The sequence below is a fragment of the Seriola lalandi genome, unplaced genomic scaffold (genome assembly GCF_002814215.2).
Source record: "Seriola lalandi dorsalis isolate HSWRI2012SDOR001 ecotype SW California unplaced genomic scaffold, Sedor1 jcf7180002054642, whole genome shotgun sequence".
Classification (NCBI taxonomy): Eukaryota; Metazoa; Chordata; class Actinopteri; order Carangiformes; family Carangidae; genus Seriola; species Seriola lalandi.
The window spans coordinates 418,819-436,694 of NW_019525195.1; the positions used below are offsets into that span (position 1 = coordinate 418,819).

The following is a 17,876-nucleotide window of genomic DNA, read 5'->3' on the forward strand; positions in this document are numbered from 1 at the left end:
GGGGGGGGGGCTGTGAATCTCATGTGTATAACAAGAGTTGTCTACTCAACCCCGCCCCGCAGGTGACCTTGAAACAAATACATTCCCCCATGAGTGTGTGTGTTTGTGTGTGTGTGTCCACATTTGCAGCCTTCATCGCTCACTTACACTGAGGTTTATGCAGGGGAAACATCACCCACATTCACAGCAGCTACTTCCGTCACACTTCTCTTTGAAAACTGAACAAGAGTCCTAGATGTCACATAAATGTTCTCTTGGTTACAAATCAAAATGTTTTCCCATGACGGTCATTGCTGTGGCTTTAATTAGCTTATTTATGTCCATGCTGAAGATGTTTACTAAGGGAGCTTGGCATTAAAATAAACTTGACCAAGGCAATTATTTGCCAAAAGCACATCCCATCCCAAATTGTATGCAATTTCAAATTTGGATGTGTATTATTTGTAACATTTAAAGGAATGGTTTGACATTTTGGGAAATGCGCTTATTTGCTTTCTTGTTGAGAGTAACAAAATCTGGTACATAACTCCCTGAAAACAAACGAGTTATGACATGTTAATTAATGAGCATCAAAGGTGCCACTAGGCAGATTTTGGACCCCCCCCCCCACTCTATAATCATATCTTCATATCAGACACAACAAAAGAAATCATCTGTCTTGTCCCAGTGTTCCAGGTGGTGGTCGTGCTGCTGTATCTCAGTGTGTTACTGGGACTCTATGTGATGCCCCTCTACATCACCTCCCCCTGCATCATGGAGCCCACTAGCCTCAAACCACGTCCTGATGTTATTGGTCACCAAGGAGCCCCCATGGTAAGTCAGCTGACCTCTATCATTGAATCAGAATGTGGGGAAATAAAACGGGCGACTTTTGCTTTTACATTGCCGTACATTTTGAGCTACCTGATATTTGCTTCACAGAGAATTTAACCATAAACCAGAGTGTCAAGGACCACTTGATTCTATTTTGGAGAAGGGAGAGGAAAATTTGTCCACCTTGTTTTTCATTCATTTCTCTTCTCCTGCTCTTCCCAGAGCTATTCTAGTCTATTAATGACCTTGTGGTCCCGCAACTGAAAATAGTCCACAAACATTGCGCAGTCAGAGCCTGAAGCTCTGGCTGCCTCATGTATGGCAGGGATATATTCTCTGCCTGGCAAACACAAAGACATGCACAGACAACTGTTACATTGCAGCTTGATGTGAAAGAGAATTGTTTCTGGTCTCTTCACCTTTTCAGCTACAGCATCTCGCTCACAGATCAGATTTTAGACTCCACTACAGTGTGTACAAGAGCCTCTGGGTAAAGTATGCTTCAGAAGGTCACATTAATATGGCTCATGCATACCAAAGCACATTTTCATTTTTTTATGTTTGATTTATGTGCTTGGATTAATTTTATCCCTTCCAAACGTTACCTGCAGAAGGATTTACGGACTTGGCACAATAAACTGCTGAGTATTGTGCAATTGTTCGAAGGAAAAGGAATTTCTTGTTTTTCATTACAGTTACTCACATGCTCAAAAACACACCCTGCCTTTTTGTGGTATTTGCGTAAAGCGATCGATCCTCACAGAGGAATCTAAAATTAGGAGTGGCTCGGTGAGGCTGTAAGAAACTCCCACTGGAAAAAAAAAAAATCACATGACTTGGCTCAGTTTCCCAGTCAGACGCTGTATTGATTATAGCATCATTCCTATCCTGTGGTTCCCAGCTTTACTAACAGGGTCTCACAGGAAGGTTGAGTAAGTGATGCATAACCTATTGGTGTGGTATTGATCATAACCTTGACTTGAAGAGTTAAATAATGGAAGAGAGCACTTCCCATTTTACAACATTCCTTTGTGTTCAGAGAAATGAGTCACGTCTGTGACAAATCGCATTGAGGATATTTTTTTACTTGATAAAATAACCTCGTCTGTCATGTTTTTCCTCAGTAGTAGGACTTACAGTAAAGTTACCTATTAAGTCATTGTCACAGGATTACATTCAAGGGTGTGTGTGTGTTTCCAGCTTGCTCCAGAGAACACGCTGTGGTCCTTCCAGCGAGCTCTACAGATGAACGTCACAGGGTTGGAAGCTGATGTTGCTATCAGGTACACACACACACACACACACACACACACGCACAATCAATACAAAGGAATGACAGCCAAACAAATGAAGGGTTATTTAATCTTTTCAACACTAGTTTCCCCAAAACATCTGAATACCAGTACCAGAGCGAGCTCACACTGGATGACAAATTACCAACCAAGGGAAAAAGATAAACTAGCAATTATATATTATTTATATGTTACATATTATTTATATTTTATATTTTATTACTACAAAATGGGTAACTCAACACATAATAGGGATATAAACAGCAACAGCCACAGGACACTAGCACTGAACAGGCTCGAGTGATGCAACAGCAGATCAGTGTATCAGCAGTCAGTAGATGGAGGCATGACATCACCAACACAATGGGAGATGACAGGCTGAGCCCAGCAAGACTCACTTGGAGGAGGAAAGAGGAGTTGGGGAGGATGGATGCTGTAGCGACCATGGTGTATGATTAATAGTGGGTGTACATGTTTACTCATGCATGTGTCCAGTGATGGAGGATGAGTTATTGTGTTAAGTGGGGAGTGTTTCTGAGTTGGTGCAGGTTGTGTGTTTGTGTGTTTCCGGTTATCATCACTACAGTCTTGCATCTTAACCAACTGCAGACTCTTTTATTGTATTAGCAACCACCTTGGCACCGTGTATGTGTCTGTGTGTTTGTGTATGTGTGTGCTGACAGTGTTCCCTGTACTGTCCTAAGAGAGGTGAATGCATGTGTGATTAGTGCAGGCTGCTGACAGGTAAGCTCCTGACTGTGCTGAGTAATTAGACTTGATGACAGCCAGAGCGACAGTGAGACTCCAGTCCAGCAGCAAACCAGACACACACACACACACACACACACACACAATATGACACATACACACAATATACCAACATATTTTCCTGCCCCTGTTTCCTCTGCATCCATTTAGTATTTCTTTTTCTCCTAATTAATATAGTTTGGGAATTAACAGTTCACAAACACTAATGTTCACACAGGGAAAGATTTTTGTCTTGGCTAAACATTTGAATAGCAAATATTGAGAAATGGGGTAGTTTTTAGTGTTGTCATGGTTACATCAGGATAACAACCTGATGTGAACTAAAAAAAAAATTGAGCTCATTTGCTATTCAAATACTGAGCAGCAGCATTTTCGCATAAAAACCTCACAACTGGGCCAAACTCTTATCTCCTCTGCTCTCTCTTCTGCTCCCGTTTTCAAGCAGGACTTACAGATAAAGTGACCTTTTTGTGATACTCTCGAGTCCTTTTTCATTGTAAAGAGACACTAATTTTGAATTATTATAAAATGGGAGTGACAATAGTGGGTGATTCTGTGTTAGTGGGGTTTTAGGAGTTCATACAGATGAAGGCTGCTGCCCAACTATGAGCATTAATTCTCATTAATTTGAAGTAGAAATTATTAATGTACCTATAATTAAAGTATTCTTGTCTGTAAGGGATAATCCATGAAGCAGTGAGTAGTGAAGTTGCTACATCAGAGACATAAAATAAAAACCCTCTGGCCAATCAGAATGAAGGATTCTATGTGACCAATGATGGAAATTAGAACGCCATTCTATTATTCATCTTTTCTGTCTATACCATCTCTCCTCTTTCTTTCCAACTTGCATCTTTAAAACTCTGATCCCCTCTCTGATCACCAGTGTGGATGGAGTGCCCTTCCTGATGCACGACAGCACTCTGCGGAGGACCACAGACGTAGAGAAGGTTTTCCCAGACAGACAGATGGATGAAGCCTCATTCTTCAACTGGACAGATCTGCAACAGCTCAACGCAGGACAGTGGTTCCTTAAGGTAGCTCTTGGTTGCCAATGAGGACTAAATATAGGGATTATTTTGAAGCCATTTCATCTTCTCACAGCGTGACGTGCAGTGATGTGTGATAAAGGTCATTAGCCCACTGAGTCATGAGTGCTCTCACTCATTGATCCTTCATGACGTCCTCTGGTTTCATCTTAATAGGGAGTGGATCAGGGTCAACCAGTGCTTCACAATATTTTTTTCTGTTTCAAGCTGTTTGGCGTGCCAGACCAGTGGGCCAAACAGGCTCAAAATACATCAGCAAACAAGGCATGAACATTGTGTATAAATACTGCCTGTCCTGGTACCCAATTATTTTTCTCTGCATGGGTCCATATAACAGTGCAACGTCTACAAGAAAATGGAAAACTGACCTACTCTATTGTTGTATTCCTACTTAGTCATCACCTGCAACTGCTTCTATCTTTTGATTCTGTTGCTAAGGAAGAGATTTTAGATTCTCTGCAAGATGCAGCACTGAGCTTCTTTGCTGTGCTCCACTTTAATCCTTCAACAGTTTACTTGAGTCATGTATTTGTACTCTATCATCTGTCTACTTGCTTAAAAAGTACTCTGGCAAATATCTCTCTGTAAAATGAAATTCTATCCACGTCTTCGATTCTCATTTTGCATTTTAAAATGTGTTTGTTAAATATTTTCTTCAGAAGCTCAGACTTTCTGAGATCAGATTTCTGCACAAAGACACTTGGCTGTTCTGCTTCTGCTGTGTCAGTGTTTGAAGGAGCATTACTTTCCCCACTCTCTCCTTCAGTCTATTTACACTGCATGTGTGCACGTTGCGCCTGGGTATTGTATTCTAAGAAAAGCCTTATTATTTCTGTGTATAGGACAATTCACTGTCTATGCCCAAACATGTCACCTTATATGTCCTGATTGTATGATAAAAGTGTCATTAAAATGATAATTTTTTTAGTCAGAAAAGTGAAGTGAAGCACATCATGGAAGAGCTAAATAAGCATCATCTGATCATCCTCTCCTCTGTGTTTTGACAAGCAGTGAGGGAGCAGTGAAGCGGGAAAGCAAAGGAAATTAGGAAAAACATTCCACTATTTTTATTTCATGTAGGCGTTGTCCAAACTTTCTACATAACACCGGGATGGATGCTTTTATTCAAGGCACCTATTAGGATTATGAATGTATAGACATTTTTTTTTCTGCTTTCCAAAAACACAGTTGAATTTCTAGCAGTGTCATTGCATTGTAGTAATTGTATTTTAAACAGTAAATCCAGAGATATTACTGGTGTTAAACACATTTCTGATGTCCCCCTGTTTCAGGATGACCCCTTCTGGACGGTGCATACCCTGTCCCAGCATGAGAAGACTCTGATTGCCAACCAGAGTGTGTGCAGCCTGGAGCAGCTTTTGAAGCTGGCCTCCTATCATAACAGCACAGTGGTTTTCAGGCTTAGGAGACCTCCCCCAGACCATCCTTGCTACTACAGCTGGATCAATGATACACTGCAAGCTGTGCAGCAATCTGGGGTTCCTCCGAGCCTGGTAGGTGTATAAGAGCTGAACACGGCATGATGTCGGGGTGTTTATTCTAAACATATTTCATACAAATAGGATGGGTTTAAATGTCAATTAATATAAACAATGTCTACATAAATTGATTTTGCTATTACAGTCCAAGGGCAATGATTGTTCCCCATTCCTATTCATGTGCATTCAGACCCTGTCACTTCATTAATATTGATGACACAAAGTTTCATAGAGACAAGTGTAACAGCATGTTCTATGTTTTGTGCTGTGTGTAGGTGATGTGGACTCCAGACGAGCAAAGGGCCCAGGTGAGACAGCTGGCACCTGGTCTGATCCAGACCTCAGTGGAGAAACTGAGTCCTCAAAGTCTCCATCAGTCGGGCATCAGCAGGCTGCTGCTCAGATACAACCAGGCCAGCACAAAGGACATCAGGTAGGAACATACACACATATGCAAATGTGCATGTTATCAGGTTGACACCTTAACTCTTGGATTATATTTTAAAAGAAAAAGTGTTTGAATGTGTGTAATTGGTTTTAGTGATTTCTCTGAGAGCCACATCAACCTCACCCTCTACACTGTCAACGAGCCCTGGCTGTACTCGGTGCTCTGGTGCAGCGGGGTGTCATCAGTCTCCTCAGAGGCCCCGCATATCCTCAGAAAGGTGCCTTACCCCATCTGGCTCATGGTAAGGATCCGTCAAATACTGTATAGTTTTTTTTTCTCTTGTTCTTTGCCTGGAACTTCTCACTTCTCACTTTTTCTTTCTTCGATATGCCCCTTCAGCCCGTCTCCTCTCCTATAGCTGCACCTCCTCTGCATGACTAAATTGGATTTTACCAGGTGATATCAATAAGGGACCTTAGCTTTCAACTGAGCTCATCTAGTGTGTTTATTTCCTTTATTGAAAATGTTATCCTATTACTTTCCAACACTCATCGGAAGCCCCAGCACAGTAGAAGAACGGGCACCATCACTGCAGCATATCCTATAGAGAATGACTTGTGGTCTTGTTTAGTCGTCTCCCAAAACCTCTCAACATGGGTAGCACCCACACTGTTCCTCTCCGGTATCGTTTCACCTCCCTCGTCTGTGCAGCAGCCCAGCCTGGTCCCCCCCGTCTGTGCCACCATATGGGAACTCTGCATGATAACATGTAGATATGACCCTGCCCCCCCCTGCTGTGGTTCAGGCACACTCTAGGCTGTTGGGCAGCCGCAGCTCTGTATGCACTGTGTCTGTTAATTTGAAATCTAAGTCAAATGAATCTTCCATTGGACATTAATAAGGCCAGTGTAAGGGAGTATTTATCATGGGGCCATCAGTTATTTAGGTCAGGTTTTCTTCTAGTTAGTACTGTGCCTGGAGAAGAGTGCACGTTTGAAATCATTTAAATGCTGTTAAATACATTTTATTTATAGTGGATTTATTAATAAAGACCTCAAATTGTGACTTTATTTGCAGGAGTATTATATATAAAACCCTAAGATGGTTAAGGTGTTGCTGCACATATAAGAGTCTGTATTGTTGACATACACTGCCATCCAGTGGTAGATACTGCCAAGAACCTCTTAAGGGCAAAATTCAGACTCACCATAATTGTGTGTCTGTGTGTGTTTCCAGAGACCACATGGATACTGCCTGATGTGGGTGTCTGCAGACCTCATCTCCTTTGCTGTAGTCATAGGAATATTCATTTTCCAGAAGTAAGTACAGTCACACGGTGATGTAACTGTAGTCAAATCACTAAAGTGAGGGCTTATGCAAGAGTTGGTTTTTCTCCATTTTTCTGCTGGTGAATGAGGAGGAGAAATGTTTTTTTTTTTGTCTGTGTGTGTGTGTGTGTGTGTGTGTCTCTCCTGTCATGCTCACTGTGCCTGCAGTGTTTGGGTGTGTTTTCATCTCTTTTTTTTTTTTTCTTTTTTTTTTTTTTTTTTTGTTAATGACTCAGCTGTAATGACCTTGAAATGAGAGGCTTACAAGTACACACAATTAGTTATTTAAGAACATTATTATTATGTGGTTGTATAAGCTGTTATGATGTATTTCTGATGTCCTCTACCGTCTACCTCTGTGGTGTCACAAACCAGTGGTGACACAGAAGATGAGCATGTCCTCTCCTAGCTAAAGAGTATAAATCATTCACATCCTCCAGTCTTTCTGTTCCTCTGCTGGAGAGTGTGGTATTGTTTTTCAGACAGAGGGTCTGTCCTCGTGTTGTTTCTGGCATGGGGGACAGTGATATATATATATATATATTTTTTTTTTTTTGTTTGTTTGTTTCCACGATCCAGTGCAGGTTTGCTCTGCTCACTCGAGCTCTACAGTAGCTTCTGCTGGCTTCTGAACTGACCTCTCTTGTCTCCTGCCTTCTTTTGTCCTTTTTTATCCTTCCGCCTCTCCTTCCTCGTCCTCTCTCCTCTGCCTGACGTGCATGCTCTTCTCCTCCTCTGCTGCATTCTGGCATCTTCTCTCAGCTATCACATGATCAGGTAACTGGGTCACCTATCTGACCCAAAGTCTTCTCTCTTTTCACGCTCTTTCTGTCTTTATCCATTGTTGTTTTGTTTGAGGCATTCTTTGCCATGTCTGTCTTTTTCTCCATTCTTTCCCTATGTTTTTTTTTTTTGCTCTTTTTCAATCTTCATCCGATTTTTCGCTCCACCTTATTTCTACTGTATTTCTATATTTTTTTTTTCCCTCTCTCACTTCTCTGTGTCTCACCTGAATCGTTGTAAAGCACTGCTGCCTCTTTCCTCTGGAGAGACAAGCTCACGTCTTTATCCCTGTGGGCTCAACTAAAATGAATGCTTTCCACCCACACAGCACAAAATATCCACAGCATTAAGTCCTCAGTGAGATTTTAAATTTATTATCTGTCTCATTAAGCCAAATGACTAAGCGTCCAAAATGAAGTACGGATATGCCTTCATCAGGGGAAAGTGCCTCAGGATTGGCTTTTATTGATGCTGATGAACTCGAGCCTCGCTTCTGCATTTCTGTTCCTGAATGCCTGAATGTGCATTAGTCATTGCTTTATTGTGACTAATGCTCTTCTCTTAAGTTAATCGAAATCAAGGCTGTTCATTACAACAAGGACATCATTTTCACATACAAGAAATTAATTCCTCTGCCTTGACTGATATGCTAATCTGAGGGAGCTAACCTAACACCGTCATAACATTTCGCTGAATATAGCAAAATGTCCTCATCATTATTCAGATGGTATTTTCAATATACAGCAAAAGTCGGAACAAGACTTAATATTTAAAAAAACTTAGTTCTATTAGAACAGTATTTTTGCACACTAATTATATATGTGACATGTTTTGGTACCACTTTCTAGTAAGGCCTCATTTATAAATGCTATACAAGTTGTAATTGCTTTATTAATGGTTAATGAGTCGTTTAATGCTTAATTCTAATGCTGAATAGATCAATTAAAAGCCATTGATCAGAGCAACTGTAGGGTTGCAAAAAATAACTTTCACTGATTGGACTGGAAAAGGCTGCCAAAGGGGATTTGCACCAAAATCCATTTAACAAATTATTTAGCGTTAATTGATGGATTACCAACATTATAACTACTTTATTACCAAAAACACACAAGTCAAATTGAGTTTGCACAACCTGGCCACTCAAAATTTGTTGTTTAATAATGGCTTATGAATAATTTATGAAGCTTTAGTAGACGCTTCATTAGCCAGTAATAAAGCCATTAGGTACAGCTTATAAACCCTTGATAAATGCAGCCATACCAGAAAGTGGCATCCATATTTCAGTGCTCATATAAAAATTCTGTACAATATATATACTATATTCATAAAATACGAATCTGATGTGTTCTTTTGTGTGCACATAAACTGAATTGTCAGATCAAATATTCTATAACTTAAATTTAGGAATCAGTTTTCTCAGAGAAGTACTTTAATAAACACACAGGCAGTTATGCGCATTAACTCCCTAGTTCCTTTTAAAAATTAAAACGTTATTCTTGTATGTACCAGATCCTGACCCTAAACTGCATGTTGCGAGCAGAGGCAGCAGTATTTAGTGATATCCTTGTTGTCCCGAGGTGATTTTTGACCTAACGCATGACCCCGCAGGTATCGGATGAGCGGTATGCACAGCTACAACCCTGAGCAGATCATGCTGAGCGCTGCAGTCAGGAGGTCTAGTCGAGACATCAGCGTCATGAAGGAGAAACTTATCTTTTCTGGTAAGACCCTCACACAGAGATGAAGGGGATATGTATATGTTTGCCAGCCTTTGGTGTTTTGCAGTTTTGTTGTTGTTGTTGTTGTTGTTGTTGTTGTTGTTGTTGTTTATTTGGACTCCTGAACTCAAAAAGAAATTCCTCTCTTTGTACTGTATCTTTTTTGATTTACTGGTTTTACAAAAACAATCTCAAACTTTTTAACTTGAAGATGAGGAATGAGCCTTCTTGAGTTTCAGGTGCCCTACTAGCATGTCACTCCATCCCAGCATGCATCTGTCTGAGTATTTGTGAATGTTCTTGCTCCTTCTCCTCCTCCTCCTCCTCCTCCTCCTCTCTTCCCTGTTGAAGGTCAGTCCCAGTAGCCGCCTGCCTCCTCCATCCTTCGTGTGTGATGCGCACCACCTCCTGTCCATCCTACCTCCTCTCCATCTCCTCCATCAGCAGTGACTTCTTCCTTTTCATTCCATGCATCCATTGCATCCCTCGTTACCTGCCACCTCTCTGCACTCCTTTGCCCTTCTCCCCTTCATCCATTTATCCATCGCTTCATGCACCAAATCTCCCCCACATTCCTCCCAATGGAGACAACGTTGTGTGTAGGGGAGCTTATAGACGCCCCAGTCTGTCTAGACAGCCACTAGTGCTGGGGGTGAAAGGTAAGCCACGTCAGTGCCAGCTGATTGTTGTTCTTCATCATTTTTTCATTTTAAATTAAATTTTGCACTTAATTACTGCTTTCCTTTTGTTAACTCTTGACCAAAGGTGAGAATTTTCATGCAACTAATGAGGTTTATGAGCTGTATTATAATTTAATGACTTTTTTTGCTTTTCTTTTGGTGCCCTCCAGAGGTGGGGAATGGAGTTGGCAGTGCTGAGGAGCTGTATGCAGATAATGGCTACGACTACTACACCAATCAGGGCATCAGCCAGTGACTGGAACTAAGCCTGTGTGAATCTGCTGCAGTGAGACGGAGACTACAACACTCTGTTCAAATCATTCCTGTTTTAGTCGGTGTAAAGTCTGTTCTCCTCCTCTGTCCTACTGATAAACTGACAGACTGCTGTATCTGATGGAGAAAACAACCACCCAGCTGCTGTGTGTACATTGTGTAAATAAGGTTTTTGCTTGTCAGACATAGTGTATATCACACGGGGCTACACGCACTTTTTATTGATGGAATTCGCCAAATCTGTGGCCTCCTCTCTCACATTTAAATGTCCAAGAGCCCCCCCCCCCAAGTTACCAAGTTACAGAGTTTCCAGATTCTTTAAGCTAATTTTCCAAAGCAGTTTATTATTTTAAGCAGTGTAAGTGTAAATTATACTCTTCTCTTAGCGAATGAATTTCTTTTTAACAAGGCTTTTTACAATCCTTTATTGCAGCATGAGCCTTCTGTCAGCACTCCATTGTGCTGTTGTTCATAATAGTACTAACATTATATTTGTATTTAAAGAGGAAAAAACAAAAAACACAAACAAGCTGTTTACAGAGGTCCTGCCTTCTCCTCCAGGTGAAATGTTCACATGGTGTATGTAAGATAATTATTTTGATAGAGGCTGAATGAACCCCCTGCCCTACTTTTGATCAGTGCATGTTACAGGAATGATCATATCAAATGACTTGTGTGAGCTGTGCTCCCAGTGTGTAACCAGAAGACGAACTGGTGAAAATGGTTTGGGGTGGAGATTAGTGCTGTCTTTTTATGGTTAATGTGAATGTGTTATGGTTTGTTTGTTTCTTTTTTTTTTTTTTTTTTAAGATGTGTAAGGTGTATTGTGTGTATCCTGACTGGAAGTGTATTTTTTTTACCCTGTGTGCAGTGCTATGTTGAATGTGTTATTGTAAATAAGAGATGAACCAGTGTGAGAGATGCTCCAGCCAACTAAGAATTACATTTGAACAATGTGACAGTTAATTAATTACAATAGCAATAGTCTGGCCATGATGGAAGTCATTTCGCTTCCTTCACAGCCTCTGGACTGCAGTTAGGTCTGTGGTATTGTATTGCTGACAAACAAAATGCATCTCAATGTAAGTTTCTGGTGTAAAGCTGAATGTTATAAGATAAATGAAGTGGGTGCTAAATGTGAAAATAAAGCTCCAAGCTAATTGAAGGGACGCTACTAGAGGTATCACAGGAGGCAGCACAGGGTCAAGAAACTGATTGCGTTTTGTGTTGACTTTCTTTCTTTGGGTATTACTGTGCCTCAGAAGTAAAACATTAAAGACTCTTCTAATACAGGAGTTTCCTACTGGCTGTTTATTTTTTGTCATTTTTCCCCCCCTCACATTTTTTTAAGAATTTGTCTCTCTTTTTTACTATGTGCCTCAGCAGTTTTTTTCTGACTCCAGCAGAGCTGCAGAAGTCATGTGAGTGATCATATTTGCCTACATAGAACTTAAAGTAGGTCACAGTGTGCCACTAAAACTCTTAAACGGGTCAGCTCTTTTTAAAGATTATATTACTGTCATTTGGCAAATGACTCTGTCCCCTACATACACACACTTACTCATCAGGAGTAATCTGGGGTCCAGTCAGTGTTTTGCTCAAAGACACTACGCCATGCGGATGTAACCAGGCTAGTTTAGCCCCAGATTACTATTATGGTGCTGTCCCTTTAAATGGGGTTGATAGGTTGTAGCGCTCTGCTTAGTGCGCAAAAGTCTTCACACTGGCACTCTTACTCAAAAAACACCTACTTTCGTTCTTCCCTCGATGCCATGCAGTTCTGCTAGAGATAAGGAGCTACATGCTGGATCAAACCCTAGTTAGAGCTTCATGACCATGGGCCCTATCTTACACCCGTATTTGCTAGTTTCAGACCCACGCAGCTGTCATTTTTCCATCCAGCGCCCACGTTGTTAAAATAGCGAATACATTTGCGCCTATCAGTGCGCCCCTGGGCGTGTTGGTCTTAAAATGTGGTGTGGTCAGGCGCACTGCTGGCGCAGGTAAATGTGTCTTATGCTTAATTACCACGTGGAGTGCAGGCATTGTGTCACACCTGGTGTGGAGATAGCATTAAAGCTAGTATAACCTTTCATGCTGCTAAACTTTATGTGAGCTACGTATTACGTCTGCTAAAATGTTTGCATAGAGTAAATAGGTCTATTAGAGAAACACTGTTTAATTTCTTGAATGTTTATGTTGAGTTCGTGTACTTTGAGGTATACTGCGGAACGTATTGTGTTACATTTGTTAATCAAAAAAAGAAAAAAACAAAACAAACATTTTACACCAGTGACTTTATTTAAGTAGATCTCAATGGAAATTTATGATCATTTATTAGGACTTGTGAATAATTTCCCTGCATGTTGTGTAGGCTGGTTTTGAAGAGATCTTCTGTTGGAAGTAGAACCACCATCTCATGTTGTCTCCATCCACATATCCACCTCAACTGTCCTCCCGCCGCCCTCCCAGTAAGTCTCCATCTCCACTCAACCATCAGTCTCACGTCGCACCATCTTGTGGAATATTCATTTATGAGTGGTTTATTTATTTATTTTCCTTATTTGAAGGGTTTCTGAGATCTGTGTTTTTTTGGGTTACAACTTACCTGTTTTTATCTGGTTTGGGTAAACAAGGTTAAAAGAGGCATGTAATGTGTACAAAGGTTTTGGTATATACACTTAGTGTGATTGTAGATCCTTGATGGTGGGTTATCTGGTTGCTGGTAGTACATTTAATTTCCTTCAGATATATATTTATTGAACTAAGAAAGTATTTTTGTGACTTTAAAGTGAACAATTGAATATAATACACTTACCTGAACCAGAGCCAGTCAGATGTCGTGTGTATTCATTGGGGTGGATGTTTCATCTCTACTTTATAGTTTAGACAAGTAACTTAGAGCCTCATCGAATCTAGATTATAGTTTGAAGCCCTGTTCTACTTGGATGTGTGTGTGTGTGTGAGAGAAGTACTCTGTAGGCTGCTCAGGAATTTATATACACACACACACATATATATATATATATATATATATAGGCAACAAAATTGACCTAGTTAGACTTTCTCAAAATAAAAAGACGGTGGAGAAGTTGAGAAATGCAATTTTAATAGGTCATAGCAATTTAACTTATTTCATATGTGGCTCAACTCTGACAATGAGTAATTCTTGGAATATAAAAATAGATCCTAGTCCCATTGTTTTTGTTTTATTTTTTTGGTCTCCCTATTTCCATAGGGACTGAAACTATTTGTACAGTATCAAATACAAACAGCAGAGCCTCAAATTTGCTTCATCTTAACTGAAATCTCTTACATCAAGATCTCAGTTACAAAATGAGAGATACATCATCTGAGAAAAAGGAAATAAACAAATACACCTACTCATGAATGGTGTTTGGCAAGAAAAGAGTTGTGACAGTTTTAAAGGAATGTAAGTACCTTAAGTTCTTGGTGATCTCACTGATCTTGACAGATACAGAATACTGTGTTATTTTCACAGAAATTTTGGAATAGAAATGGAAGTCAACCTACATGGTGGATGAACAATAAGCAGCCTACTGTCATTAAGGATAAGTTCAGGTGAAACTGATTTTTTTCACACTAAATTATTCATCACAATTTAGGCACTCTGATCTGTGACGGTAACACATTTCTCAATATCAAATACACAAGGAACCAGTAAGCAATGCTTTGGTCCTTCTGTGGGACGATCAGAGTTGACTCTCTCTACTTACAGCAGTAAAAGCAAACTCTCACGTGCAGCGAAATTATTTGAAGCGTATAAGTGTCTGCCATTTCAATAAAACATGGGATGTTGCACAAAAAAAGTGGAAGTTGGGGAACACGTGGAAGTTGCCAAAGTGCAGCAATGAGCATGTGTCCTCCATATCTCTGACAGGCAAATAATCTGACCTGCATCCTCTTCAAATAGAGGGTCAGTTATGCTAATGAGTTAACATTTACAGTACTGTGTGAACATTAAGGCTTTCTCCGACACACACCTTCATCTGTTAGCTGGGGGGCTCTGAGTCAGCACCTCACCTAAATGCCTTATGTATGAGGTGACTAGTCTATATTGCAGTGAATTCGTTTTAAATTAATTGTCCGTCTCTGAGGTGTCTCTGTGTCCCAGTTGCTTTCCAGTGGATGTAAAATCATCTCAGGGACCTGGACAAAGGTCTCTGTCTGAACCACCAACTTGCAGCGGTTCACTTCATTTCAAACAATATAGCAGCTTTCTAAAAAGGCACATGCACACAATATGTCAGCCTTTGATGGGAAGAAAACACTTTAAAGGCCTGCAAAACACCTGCACTCGTACGTATTTACACACACGCAGCCATACTGTTAAATGAGAATAAATAAATAAATAGATGAAGACATACTGGCTAGTCTTTAAATCCTTTAAATGAGTGGTTGTTCCCTGAATTGAACACCATTACAGTATCTACCATAACTAAGCATCATCAGTGAAGCGGGCTGGATTAGTAGATACACGACAGAGAAGCTTCTCACTCCCATTTCATCAGAATCTCACCATGTGGTTTCTGCTGAAACTTTGCACAACAAAAGCAGCTGGGACTTTGACAATGAAAAGAGAACTGTTGATTTCCGCTGATGTTACCAGTCATTGCACGTCAAAGTGGAATGCAATAGATGTTTGCACTTATCTTTTTTTTTTTTTTGTTACTGCCAACTTTCGCAAAGAAGCACAAGAAGAGCTGAAAACCTGAATATCTCGTACGCCTCCATTTTTGGTGACAGTAATTTTTGTTGTGCATTTTTCTCACACCAGCAGATTTTAAATTGAGCACTTTAGAGAAGCATGACACAGTTCAGAATCTGTGGCACGTTTCTGTGGCATCCCTTTAATCTTAATAAATAAACTTAATCAAGATTAGCTAAAGTTCGTCTTGCGCAGGTGTCTGTTGGGGATTTCTATAGCGCTCACTTGCAAAGGCCAGGAACCACCCATGATGCCAGCCTGAATGGCCACGCCTGTCACCACAGCCAGGTCAGGATCTACTGATGTGTTGGGCTCCTTCCCAAAGTACTCGCTGATCAGCCTCCTGATCCGCGGTATCCTGGTGGACCCTCCAACCAGGACGATCTCATCCACTTCCTCTTTCTCCAGGTGGCCCTCAGCTAACACGGTCTCGACAGGAGCCAGAATCTTCTGGAAAAGGTCCTCGTTGAGCTCCTCAAACAGCTCGCGAGTGATCACAGCCTGGAAGAGAACCGGGGCAGCAGCAGAGCCTTCAGGTGACTCGGAGCTGCCGTGCGCGTGAAGATGCAGGGGCACCTTGATGGTGACCCCGGGTTGGAGGGTGAGGTTGATCTTGGCGGCTTCCACAGCCTGTCGGAGACGATGGATGTCCTCTTTGAGGGTGGGCGGGACGCCAAACTCCCGTCGGACACGCTCCGTGGTGTACTGGAGCAACCTCTGGCTGAAGTCTTGACCTCCCAGTTTGTTATTTCCTGCAAAAACATCCACTTAATAATAGTGTTCTGTTCTCTCTCAAGCTTTGGAATAAGCTGCTTTGTGACGTTTCAGATTACAAACACTAAAATTAAATCAGGTTTTTGTCTGAACAGATATTCGACACCTGCTATTTCTCTCAGTTGAATCCACTTCAATCAGGAAGAAGAGAACACAGAATAAAAGAACAATTCTTTTTGAGCTTTTACTGCAAACCAAAAGTAAAAGCTGCTTTTTCAGACACCAATGGTTCACATCACCTCCTGTCTCTTTTTACTGAGGCAGTGAAGCACCTACCTGCCATGGCTCTGGTGAGGAACATTCCCCCCTGTTTGTTGAGCAGAGACACGTCCAGGGTTCCTCCCCCGAGATCGACCACCAGCACGTTAAAGACGTCCACCTTGTGGAGGCCGTAGGCCATGGCTGCCGCTGTGGGTTCATTGATCACACGCAGGATCTCCAAGCCTGCAAGACAGTAACGTGATTTAGTGTGCACATTATGTCGTTTTTAAACTTGGGTGCCTGATGTTCAGTTTTGTCAAAAGACTCACTAACGTCATCCAACATCATCATAAGATAATTAGAGAACTGACCAGCCAGGTTGGCAGCCCTGACAGTGTAGTTCCTCTGTCTCTCATCAAACTCCGCCGGCACCGAGATGACGGCTTTCTGGATGGGCACACCCAGCTGTCTCTCGGCCATCTTCCTCATCTTCAGCAGCAGCCTGGAGCCGATGAACTCTGGGCTCACCGTGAAGGTGTGGTTGGTGGAGATCAGAAACTCTGCACTTCCATTGTTGTTAATCACCTGAAGGAGGGGGCGAAGAGAGACAGCAAACCACGATGAAGAGATTTCAGTAGAAGGGGCAAATAATGTGCAATACATCATTTGTTTTTGTTTTAATTCGTATGAAAAGAAAAACAAGCACTAAAGAAACTACAGATCCAGGACTGATCAACTTCAAAGATTCTTTATTCCCATCAAAAATGGTTTAACCAAAGAAAAGCAGCTCCTGAAGAGAGTTACAAACGTGTGTGACCAGCCCCAGCATGACCCACCTTAAATGGGTACCGGGCACTCTCCTGCTCCATGACTTCCGGCTCAAATATCTTCCCGATGAACCTCTTTGCATCGTAGATGGTGTTTTGAGGGTTGGCGTCGGCGAGATCTACGGCTTCGTGTCCGGCCAGCACCGCAGTATTGGTAAAGGAGACTGCGCTGGGGATGCTCTTCCTCCCCTCTTCATCTGCAATCACCTCCACATCCCCGCTGCCCGGGTGGAAGACGCCAACAGAGCAAAAAGTGGTGCCCAGGTCCAGGCCGATCACTTTGGGTTTGGGGGGAGGTAAGTACTGCTGGCCCAGATAGCCGGCCAGGAACAAGGCCAGGATCACCGAACCTGTGGACCGGTAACATCATGCGTATTAACAGGTGGGACAAACCAGCTAGCTCATGTGTTAGCATCCAGTCACCGGTTAATTACTGGAGAGAAATAACTCACTTCTGACTTACCAATCATAGAAATTTCTCCGGACATCGTCACACACTGTTGCGAATCCCCAAACCGCTTAAAATTCACAATATGTCGGTAAAAAAAATGTGCAAGTTGCGGTTAAATGATGTCCAGCTTTGACAGCTGGATGATGCGAAACAGAAAGATTTCAGACTATCAGTAAAATACACGTCAACACTGCGTGGCTCCTTGTGTTAACTGGGTATTGTAGTTTACGTCACACACCATCGACGCCACCAATAGCGCAGCAGATTTTAGCTTTTTACTACAATTCCCATCAACGCTAGCGG

The 17,876-nt window shown here is 41.6% G+C and overlaps 2 protein-coding genes across 3 annotated transcripts in view; one reads left to right on the top strand and one right to left on the bottom strand.

Annotated features, from left to right (window-relative positions):
• Positions 1 to 11,883, top strand: part of gdpd5b (glycerophosphodiester phosphodiesterase domain containing 5b) — a 43,041-nt gene extending 31,158 nt beyond the window's left edge. The window contains exons 8-17 of one of the 2 annotated variants that reach the window (XR_015438092.1): positions 668 to 813; positions 2,014 to 2,096; positions 3,760 to 3,910; positions 5,215 to 5,436; positions 5,697 to 5,854; positions 5,963 to 6,110; positions 7,046 to 7,128; positions 9,529 to 9,641; positions 9,990 to 10,297; positions 10,489 to 11,883. Coding sequence is in view for 1 of the 2 variants with exons in the window: in XM_023420473.2 (XP_023276241.1) it covers positions 668 to 813; positions 2,014 to 2,096; positions 3,760 to 3,910; positions 5,215 to 5,436; positions 5,697 to 5,854; positions 5,963 to 6,110; positions 7,046 to 7,128; positions 9,529 to 9,641; positions 10,489 to 10,574 (1,190 nt within the window). In the remaining variant the exon portion in view is untranslated. The remainder of the gene's footprint in view (positions 1 to 667; positions 814 to 2,013; positions 2,097 to 3,759; positions 3,911 to 5,214; positions 5,437 to 5,696; positions 5,855 to 5,962; positions 6,111 to 7,045; positions 7,129 to 9,528; positions 9,642 to 9,989; positions 10,298 to 10,488) is intronic. The other variant, XM_023420473.2, reaches the window with a different exon arrangement.
• Positions 11,884 to 13,679: 1,796 nt separating this feature from the next.
• Positions 13,680 to 17,755, bottom strand: hspa13 (heat shock protein family A (Hsp70) member 13). The gene is made up of 5 exons (XM_023420475.2): positions 17,586 to 17,755; positions 17,132 to 17,472; positions 16,667 to 16,880; positions 16,371 to 16,538; positions 13,680 to 16,072 (listed from the first exon to the last, which is right to left on the bottom strand). Exons 1-5 carry the CDS (start codon positions 17,608 to 17,610, stop codon positions 15,492 to 15,494), a joined length of 1,329 nt encoding a protein of 442 aa, XP_023276243.1. The 5' UTR covers positions 17,611 to 17,755; the 3' UTR covers positions 13,680 to 15,491.
• Positions 17,756 to 17,876: the final 121 nt, after the last annotated feature.

Excerpts from the sequence above, each read along its gene's own strand:
- hspa13 (XM_023420475.2), bottom strand. The coding sequence starts at position 17,610 with ATGTCCGGAGAAATTTCTATGATTG. Across the intron at positions 16,881-17,131 it reads GTGCCCGGTACCCATTTAAG|GTGATTAACAACAATGGAAG; the intron begins GTGGGTCATGCT and ends CCCCTCCTTCAG. Across the intron at positions 16,539-16,666 it reads CAGGGCTGCCAACCTGGCTG|GCTTGGAGATCCTGCGTGTG; the intron begins GTCAGTTCTCTA and ends ACTGTCTTGCAG.